Source organism: Priapulus caudatus, unplaced genomic scaffold (genome assembly GCF_000485595.1).
Source record: "Priapulus caudatus unplaced genomic scaffold, Priapulus_caudatus-5.0.1 Scaffold654, whole genome shotgun sequence".
NCBI classification, from domain to species: domain Eukaryota; kingdom Metazoa; phylum Priapulida; class Priapulimorpha; order Priapulimorphida; family Priapulidae; genus Priapulus; species Priapulus caudatus.
Window position 1 is genome coordinate 92815 of NW_014577715.1, and position 10813 is coordinate 103627.

Genomic DNA, 10813 nt, shown 5'->3' on the forward strand with positions numbered 1-10813 from the left:
TCCGGCGCCCAAAATCAGCAAAATATGATTATACGGCTATAATACGCGTTTTTATTACAATCACCCAAACACACATACACATCCACTAAGGGACGCGCACGACGCGGGCGTGGTCGCACGCACCCGTGCGCGTGTATTATAGCGTAAATTCCCATTTTGTGCCTCGGGGAGTGAAAAAGTTTCGGCTGAAATACGGTCATTTTGCTGGCAGAGTTTTTCCATGCTTGACTGGTCGCTGGGCGATACCATCCGCGAGAGGAGTAATGAATAAAGTAAGGAATAATACTTTTATTCACTGTTACTGTTTTACTGTTTTACTGTTACTGTTTACTGTTACTGTTATTAATGCTTACTGTCTGACACAGCAGATGAAAGGTCAGCATAAAAACCGCATTGTTTGTTATTATTATTAAATCTTTATTGCATGTAATTCAACTACAAATACATGTACTGAAGACAGTCTTTTTAATGGAGAAAAATTCTGGACGAATGCAATGGTGTTGAGCAGTTAAAATAATAAACTTGAGTGATACAGCTAGTACATTGTGTTGATACAAAGCTTCACATATTGTGACAGGACTGTGACTGAAATCTACGTGAATGACAATATATGAACGGCTATTGTGTACGTCGGTAAGTTAGATACAGATAATGTTGACCAAACAAGAGTAGGTTACAACCCTAACGCCTTCCTTGTTGGTTACATTTTGTATCTATTCGGTAATGGCGAGATATAGCGGCTGTTTAAATCTGCTGTCCGCACTCGTGTAAAACAACAATTTTTTTACTTTATACATATATGAATCTAAGGTAGATATGATGACTGCTAAAAAGCTAAACTACTTGTCACAGATTGTTGCTTGAAATGTCATTCACGCACTTTTGTGGAATTATATATTTTAAGGTAATCTTGTAAATTTTTTGGCATTGTTATGATTATGATGTTGCCAAAGTGAGGCAGAAGAAAATATCATAGGATACTTACGAATGTATAACAGAAAAAAAGCAGACAAAAATAAATGCATTACATTACTTTATACAATACACCCAAAGGCCTTTATTAATTTATGATTAACTTTTATTTTAAAATACGATGTACTATATATATATGTCTTTTTGATGGCATTGGTGATCCCAGAAGCAATTCCACATATTATAACTGCGCACGCTCCTAATCTCAACGCGCGTCAACGTGAAACATTAAAACGTTCAAAATAGTACGATGAATAATTGACTGTTGATATAATTGCGTGGCAGTAGAGTAAGATTCAGAGGCATTGAGCGCCCACGCGTCTGACTTTGTGCTCGTATCTAGATCTGAAGCAGTACATAACATGGACTGTCGCCTGTGGGTCGCACTGTCGGCATGTGCGCCACGTTGAAACGATGCACTGGGGCTGCGATGGCTGTGGAACACCACAGACACGTTCCTCTGCTGTGGACACCGGCAGACGACGTTCCTGCTGTGGAACACTGCGGACAACGTTCCTGCTGTGGAACCTGCGAGCACGTTTCCTGCCGTGGAACACGTTCCTGCTGTGGAACAACCGCAAGTACACGTCCCTGCTGTTGGACACACGGACAGCGTTCCCTGCCGTGGAACCACCGCAGAACGCGGTTTCCGTCTGTGGAGACACCCTGCGGACACGTTCCTGCTGTGGACAGCACTGCGGACGACGTTTCCTGCGTGGAGACCCGGGCCGTCGCGAACACGCGACACGTCCGCTCGCTGCTTGGCCACCCAGACACGTCTGTGGTGGAACACGCGCGGACACGTTCGCTGGAACAGCGAATCCGTGCTGAAGCAACACGGACAACTTCCTGCCATCGGAAGCACGGCGGACACTTCATGCTGTGGAACACTGCACGACCGTTCGCTGCCGTGGAAAGCACCGCGGACACGGTTCCTGCTGTGGAACACCACAGACCCGTTCCTAGCTGTGGATCACTGCAAGACACGTTCGCTGCTGTAGACCTGTGGAACACCGCGGACACGTTCCTGCTGTGGAACACCGCGGACACGTTCCTGCTGTGGAACACCGCAGACACGTTCCTGCTGTGGAACACTGCGGACACGTTCCTGCTGTGGAACACTGCGGACACGTTCCTGCACGTTCCTGCTGTGAGAACAACACCGCTTGCCACCGCGTACGATTCGCTATTATTATACATAAACACACACAGTACTCGCACACTACATGTACCATGTACTCTACACGTACACTTGCGATTCATAACTCCCGCGACTTCAAGCCACCTCAAGCAGACGAAAAATGCGACGGCCATGTTGAGCGTCCGTCGCGAGATCGCCATGGCGACGGCGCGACGAAGCACTCGGTTGTGCCGATTCTGTGCACATGTGACAACATCGAGACAAATTATAATATCAATACACCTGCTCGTGGATAGAGGGCGCCACGTGTCAGCAATCGATTTGAAGCTGCTCAATTACGGACACACATCATTGCAGTGTGACCATAAACAAGGATTACAAAGTCTCCTCTCCTAACCAACGACTAGTGGGCGTCTCAGACAGAGCCAACGTTACAACATCTGCCTCCATTTTTGTAACTTTACTTAACGTTAATTTACTATCTTCGCAACAAGATGCGATGATGAAAAAACGAGAAAACGATGCCGAAAAAAAACAGCATTTTCATTTGCTTTTCGTTAAAGGTGGAGGAAAATCAGGATGCAAACGTTGTCGTTAACGCAACCTGGTAATGACGACATGGACACGTGAATGAGCAATTCGCTACATGCGCGTTGGCATGACAACCAGCCAGTCGTCGCTGAAGCTAACACAAGCCAACCACAGCATAATCCACATCACGTCGTTTCACTCGCCATCAATGATTCGATACACACAGAAAAAACGCTTGTTCGATACACACACAAATGTCGCTTACACGTACAAAACACGCACTCACACGAAAGCGCTTCGATTCAAGACGCGGCGTTACGTTACATTAAATCTGGATTACATCAAGGTAACAGTGGTGATCGCACGTACAGATGCAGACGATGCGACGTGCCATATCGCTCGCACGTACCTCCATCTTTACATGTACAAGAGGCGACCGGTCGTGTCCGCGCTTACACTGCTTTATAATGCGACACGACCTCGCGACAGTGCTATAGCACCTCAACTCGTCCACGCAGCAGTCGTTCCGCCTGTATATCTGCGAGCGACATTACTGCTTTTGAACGCGAAAGTTACACGAAGGTCACCAGAGTTTCAACATGCGAGTAGCAACAGTACTAGTCCTATTCAAGCTTGACCTTATTTGGATATGTGAATCAGGTCCTACGACATGGCTCTAGAGAAGGACAGGGTCTAACTATTACGATTAACTGTAACATTGACTTCATTATCGGTAGCCTGACCGTGGCTGCAAGTCAAACGCGTAGAGAATTCACGCTTGGATACTTTGCAATAGTACGGGCACAAAACTCTTTTCAGACACTTCAAAAACATCAGTGAAAATCATGACGGCTTATTCATTGTAAAACGACTCAATTGTCGGTGGGCTACAACACGAACAGGATCACTGACGTCAACTAGAATGCTGTACTGGATAAGATGACCTAGTTGGACAGTACTACTAGTTTCTTCGCTTGACAGGCCAATACAAAACGACAACTCGCTGTCGTAGCATACACAAGTTATAGTTACTAGTTTACGCATGTACGCACCTATACATGTAACTTACAATGTACACATTGGTTATGGGAGCAGCGAATGCGCGTGACATGCGCGTGGACGACGGCGACTGTGCAACGCTAACGTGCCAACACGCTCACTGTATGTCACGCTCATCACGACGCATCGTTAACGTCGTCATGGCAACGTTGCACGACGCAATGATCCCGGGAGTGCTCCCCAAGTGGAGGCTGAGGAATGGACAGACGCTTAATGCGAATCGCGAATCGACTCGCAGGTTAAAGGTAACGGCAGAGGAAGGGCTAGACAGGGCAATGAGTAGGAGCAGACATTTTATGGATCAACGTTGCGTAAGGTCGGACGGCGGCGAGAAACGACGTTCGTCAGTCCTGCCTGGGGTCTTGACAATCCCTGTCTCGATCATCCGAGCCACGAACCAACCCTCTCCGGCCGCATTCCAACCCTCTCCGGCCGCGCACCAAGCCTCTGCAGCCTGTAGTCCATCCTCTCCGGCCTAATCGTCAAGCTCCGTGACGGTCAGCGTGGCCGGACCTAATCGTCCGTCCTAACGCCTCGCTGCTGCGGCCGCCGCCGATGGCTGGACCTAATGCGTCCGTTCCTTGACCGCTTCGCTGGCGGCGGCCCGGTGGGCCGGGGACCCTAATCGTCCGTCCTTACGCCTCGCTGCTGCGGCCGCCGTGGCCGGACCTAATCGTCCGTCCTTACGCCTCGCTGCGGCCGCCGCCGTGGCCGGACCTAATCGTCAAGCTCCGTGATGGTCAGCGTGCCGACCTTGAGAGTCTTCCCGTCGGCCGAGCGCTCGGGGACGGGAACGCCGGACGTCGACGGCTGAACGCCCTCACCGGCGGGCTTCGCTGCGGACGTGGCCTGCGACTGCTGCAGCCGGTTCAGGTAGGACTGCGTGAGATGATTCATCATGTCCTGGTTGAACGGCGCTCGAGTGTTGTCTGAAACGGAGGGGACACAGGAGAGAAGTTCAAGTGTTGTCGACACAGGAACGAAGACGGCGCTTATATACTTTATAGACCAGTGGTTCTTAACCTTTTTTGAGTCATGGACCCCTTTGAGAATCTGGTGAAAGCTATGGATCCCTCACCAGAAAAATGCACATAAGCATATAAACACAATATTTTGCATGGGGTTCACAGACCCCCTGAAGTCCATCCACGGACCCTGACGGGGTCCATGGAGCACAGGTTAAGAACCACTGATATAGACCCTCACTAAATAAATTATCACTATTGTTATAATAGAACTGTCACCAGACGTCAGCACTGTCGTCACCACGCCCAGCAACACACCCTCCCCTCCTCGCCCGCATCGTAACTAAGCAAGCAGGGTGAGGAATAAGGGAAACCCTACACTGCGCAGCCCTGCTGAAACGATCTACGTCTCCCCGAGTACTACTGTCTTCGCTGCCCCCGACCCTAACTCTATTAAGCAGTAATTATATATATTTCATTTAGCCTATATGATAATCGTTATATGTAATAGGTGGCCCAGCAAGTTTCCAGCTGCTGTACATAGGGAGACAAAGACACCGACTGATCTCAGTGATCGCATGATACGCAACTTACTGACGAATTCTGCAGAAAATGACACAAATATACTCGATTCACATAGAACGATAGGTTTCATTCGACGACGCGCGAGCTACGACATCGTCGTAATTCACGCGTTGACGCTCGTAATTCACGTGTCGCTTCTAGAAATCACGAGAAGGCGGAAAGAAAGGCGCCCCGCGCGCGTGAAACCTTTTATTATTATTAGTAAATCTTTATTGCATGAATTCAGATACAAATACATGTACTGACGACAGTTTTTTTCACGGAGAAAAAATCTGATAAAAGTAATAGTTGAGTACAGAACCTAGCAATAGCAACAGAACCTACCTGACTGTGCGCCGCTAGGCTGGGGGTAGCCAGCTGACGATCCGCTCTGGTTCCTCATGATGTTGTACAACTGCTGGTACCTAGCCTGCAACACACACCGAGTCCCCCGAGGGTCTGTTTGTTGTTAGAAACATCACACAGCAGGGAAAAAAAAAAAACTTCACGGCGAGCTCTTCAAAGTCTGTTGCCGAAAAAAGTACTCTCGTCAAAAATTTTACGATGCCATTTTGAGCCGCACGGGAGCGATTTCGGAGGTTTGAAGAGCGAATTGCTCGTCGCTCCCGCAAATATTTTACCCAGACACTCAGCGAACTCTAAAATGTCACAACTTTTACGTTAAGCGTTTGACGTGCAACACTTCTGACAATTTAGACTTACGACAGTCTTCTTACAGCCACAAACAGAACTTTACACGATAGTTACAATCGTCTACTTACTAGCCACCCCCCCGCAACAGAACTTACAACGATAGTACGATGATTCTTACTTCAGTCCACAACAGAACTTACACGAGTAGTTACGATTGTCTACTTACAGCCACCTGACTGCAAATCATCTATGCTAAGACAGTAACGCAGTTGGGTGTCTTTCATCTTCGCGATCGCCTAGTTTCATCAAAACTAGATCTCCGATCTGCATAAGTCAGACACTGAAGTGGGATAGCGGAGCAGATATGTAACAATCCATTGGCCTACTTCCATTTCGTTACTCTCAGAATCGCAAGATTCCCATTCGCCTAGCCTACTCCCATATGCACTTGTATTTTCTATTCTTTGTCAAGTTTTTTCTCATTATTTGTATATGTTTTCTTCTCTTCCGCTAGTTCATGTATGCAATTCAAAACCATACTCTTATATATTATAAAACATTATTTAGATGAACAAAACCGATCGTAACGAAATTGGAATGGGGTACGATTTTGAGCGTAGACGAACTTCGGAGTAGTGCGAAATGTCGGTGTAGGCCAACTGGAATTTTGTTGTAGGCAAATAGTAGGCCAACGGGGAAAAAAATCAGGGAGTGGTACGCACCTCTGCCTGCCTGCCTGCTGCGATCCTGGTTCATGCGCATCTGCTGCTGCATCTGGCTGACGCGACGCAGGTGCTCCTGCTGCTGCTGGAAGTACTGCTGTCGCTTGAGCAGCTCGTGTCTACGCACTTGCTGCATCAGCTTCACTCGCTGCTGCAGCAACACCTGCAGGTCAACTTCGCTCGCCTGCGGTTCTACAACACAGAGGCGCAGAGGTTAGATACACTATCGATTCATCAATGATGCACAACGTACTAGTACACAGACGCGGCGTCGGAGTTAATCATCGATCCACTATCGATTCATTCAATGAGAGCCACAAGCTTACAACTAACAAGCACCACAGACCGCGGAGGTTAGAACCACCATCAATGTAATCACTGGTCACGAAACAATTCACCATTCGACTTATTACCGACATATGAAGTATAAGTTGGTTAACTGAGTTTACTCTGATTTATGATGCGATCATAACTAGAAGTTATAGTAACCGCTACTCCAACAGGAAAAAAATTTCATGTTAGATCAGAGTTCAGATTGATCATGAATCATTAGTTGATTGAGTATTCCTATGCGTGATTATGAGCCCGAGCGATCAGCGACATGCTGCTACTTCACTGCAAGACGTATTCATGCATGAAGCTTGCCATATCTTCGCTGTTGATTGTCACAGTCTGTCGCATCTACTCACTGACCGGCGTTCTTCAACTGGTTCTCCCAACCACAAGGGCCCCCAGCTTGCGCAAGACGGCCAAACTCGATTCAAATTTTAATTAAACAACGCCACGTCAACTACCGGCCGGTCGCACGCGTGCCACACACACACCCGCCACGCACGCCGACCACCCATGCACGCACCACACGCACCCGCACCACGCAACGCGACGCACTGCACCACGCACCACCAGCACGCACGCACGCACGCACGCACGCACATACACACACGCAGTCTGAAAATAAATTCACGGCGAGCTCGGGCGATATAGCCCCTCGAAATGCCAAAAAGACGCCCTTGTAAATTTGATAGAGCTTCAATGAAACCAAATTTAGAAGTGCTTAATAAATTTTTTATCCCCAGCACACGCACTGCCGACGGCGCACACGCACACACGGTGCACGCACCTCGTTTGTGAAGTACTCCCTTTCTTCTCGTCTCCTACTCTCCACGCGGGCCTTCCTCTCCTCCTCTTGGTGATGTGACCCTCGCGATCTTTTCTCGAGCCAGCAGTCTGTGTCGTGACGGTACGTGTGACGATCCCAGCGCTTAAGTTCTGCACAGCTCTCGCAGCAGATGTCGGTCCTGTCACACAACAGACAGAGAGAGAGGAGAGATAAGCATGTCAGTGGACAATCACATAGAAGCGTGCGCAATCCTGTCACAGAGATAATCAGTCCAGTGTCAACGCTGTGACAACCGCAGAGCCTGAAGCGGGTCCTGCCACACGCAAATCACAGAGAGAGGATGGACAAGCAACTCGTGTCGACAACCGCAGAGCGCGGGCACGACAACGCCACATAACCAGAGCAAATCAATTATAAAATAAATAAGAAATCTATGTATAATAATATGTATTTTAACGCACATATGCACACACGCACGGTACGCTCGACGACACGCGACTACGCGCCGCACAACACATGCCCACAGACACACACACGCATAGCTGCAAGCATGACCACCACCGTCCATGGCACACTCGCATGCACACGATGATGAATAAACACCTTTACATTCTGCATACTTAAACATTCAAATGCAAATCACATTTACATAAAAGCAACAAATTGCCTATCGCTGTATGCTGCGAACTGAGCATGTAAGCTAGACCACACCTTGGGCACCATCGGACGTGGCAACTTAAATTGAATCGTGCCAATTAAGCAGCTAACAGCTTCGACAATAGCATGATACCACGACAAACACTTCACCTTGCTATCATCGCATCAAAACGTTGGTGCAATCTAAGCAGCTAACACTCACACCTATTAATACCATGGCAAACCTCACCTTGTCTACCACCATCTATACGTGGCAATCCTAAGCAGCTACACTCATCACCAGCGTAACCATGACAAACCTCACCTGGACACCATCAAATCGTGCAATCTAAGCAGCATAACACTCGACACCAGGTAAACCACCGCCAAACCTTCACCTGGCACATCGTGTTACGGTCCTTTCTTCGCTGCCTCTGGGTCGTCCGTCCGGAATCTGTAACAGCTCTTTAATCAGAGAAGAGACAGTGTCGTCACCTGCCTCCTCTCAGCACACGGCTACTAGCCGACTTGCTCGTCCACCTGTCTCGATCATAGATCTTCTCTCCATCGTACCCTTCGAGCGGTCAGACGCACGTTACACACGCCGTTACCATGCCCGCAGCAGATCTAGTCGCACGGTCTAACACACGCGTATCACAATAATTAACTCATTTTTCAATTTTCCAACACACGGTTTACACGGTTACATGTGTGGCCGATGACGTCATATTTGACATTTTTGAACAATCTGTTAGTTTCTGCCATCAAATTAGTAGTTCGAGATCACGTAGCTGACCGATGTTTTTGCTAGGGAGGGCGTCCGCAATGCACACGGAAAATTTTTTCATTCTGAGATGCAATTTCCTGCATCTGGGCTGTCAAAAATGACAATAAATATGGCAAATAAATTACAATAATTGACCAAAAAAAAAAAAAATTTCTATCACAGTCAAAATTCTAGTTTGAACATAAACCTGGTCGTAGTGGTGCCAAAGGAATAGAAATCGTATAAAATACGGTATAAATCGTAGTGCGTGGCATCTGCACAGGGTGTTACCACTGCGCCAGTACACACGCGTTAACCTATCAAAGGTGACAAGCGTTACCATGTGTGCACACAGACGTTAAAACACAGATTAACACCAACATCAGGACTCGTCCAGCATATATGGCAGCGTGTTGACATTTGTTATATCACAGAGAGCATTTACATCTAGATCCGTCACCAACTGGAAGCACTGCACAATAACGAACAATCTTCTCGATCATTGCAGAAACAACGACTGCAAGTTAAAACCCCATCTGATTTTCATGCTCAGCGCATATTTCATACTAACAGACGGAACCATGCACAATTTCAGTTTATCACATCCCGATAAACTTCCAGATGCGCGTCACGTTACGCGTGCGATCATTTCACAAACGAACGCCGCTGGTTAAATACACTTGGGGTCGGTGGTCAACGAACCCAATGAGACTGATCGCTCCCGTCACACACACCCTGCGAGAATCGATAAGTACACCGGCTTCGTCTGTCCAGCTAGGTAGAGACTGAAGTCGCTGCACGTCCGCGTCCGGGTTCACGAGCCGTCGAAGATTATCACCGTTCGCGCGATAGGGGTCACGCCCATTGAGGCCGGCCTTCGTCGAATCAGGAACAAAACCCCTGAACGAAGAACAACGAACGAGATTTCAATCGTGAATCATGCGATCGATCGGTGGGCAAACCACAATTAATCCGCCGGTCGGCCATCCTTAAAAAATTATTATGTTTGTGTCTCGAGCCGACCACGAAAATCAGCCGCCGACCCAAAGATTTTTTGCATTATTTTGGGTCATATTTTTTTTAAACATTTTTTACAGTTAAGGACTGATAACACAAAGCATGTTGTCAAACATGAAATCAGACTTAAAACAAACTATTCTGCCACACAAAAAAAATATACCTAACCTACCTACCCACTTAAAAAATGAAAGTCGGAGACAGCAAACAGCATTTTTTAGATGGCCCGATCGTTCGACGGTGGCAAAGGTGATGCTGAGGCGCAGTATTAACTAAGGAACTAAATTATCTAATGAATGGCGACCGGCAAAGCCGGAGATAAGCTGACAAGTGACTCACTCCTGTTCTCCTCATCGTTGACACGGGCCGCCAGCCGCGCCATCAGCGACGTGACCGTCCCATGCGAAGTAGTCAAATTTCACATCGCCACGTTCCGATAAATATTCCTTCTGTATATGGCTCCGGCCGTTCCGGATGCGGACGCCCTTCCTCATCCGTCGCCGCGCAGCAGCCGCCGCCTCTCTCTTGTGCGCTTGTCGTTCTTATCTGTCGAATGCACTGAGAAATGTGTTCGATCATGTTCAGCCGACAGGAGCTGTGACTGAACAACAGCCTGCACGACCGGGACGAGAGACGCTGGTTCGATCACGCCATCTAAATCCTCTT

The 10813-nt window shown here is 47.8% G+C and overlaps 1 protein-coding gene across 1 annotated transcript in view; it reads right to left on the reverse strand.

Moving 5' to 3' along the window:
- Nucleotides 1–4319: 4319 nt before the first annotated feature.
- Nucleotides 4320–10813, reverse strand: part of LOC106812495 (transcriptional regulator ATRX-like) — a 37631-nt gene continuing 31137 nt past the window's right edge. Inside the window, exons 30-32 of the mRNA XM_014816384.1 lie at nucleotides 6620–6808; nucleotides 5578–5666; nucleotides 4320–4632 (exon numbers count right to left, since the gene is read on the reverse strand). Coding sequence (XP_014671870.1) covers nucleotides 4421–4632; nucleotides 5578–5666; nucleotides 6620–6808 — 490 coding nt within the window. The 3' untranslated portion in view covers nucleotides 4320–4420. The remainder of the gene's footprint in view (nucleotides 4633–5577; nucleotides 5667–6619; nucleotides 6809–10813) is intronic.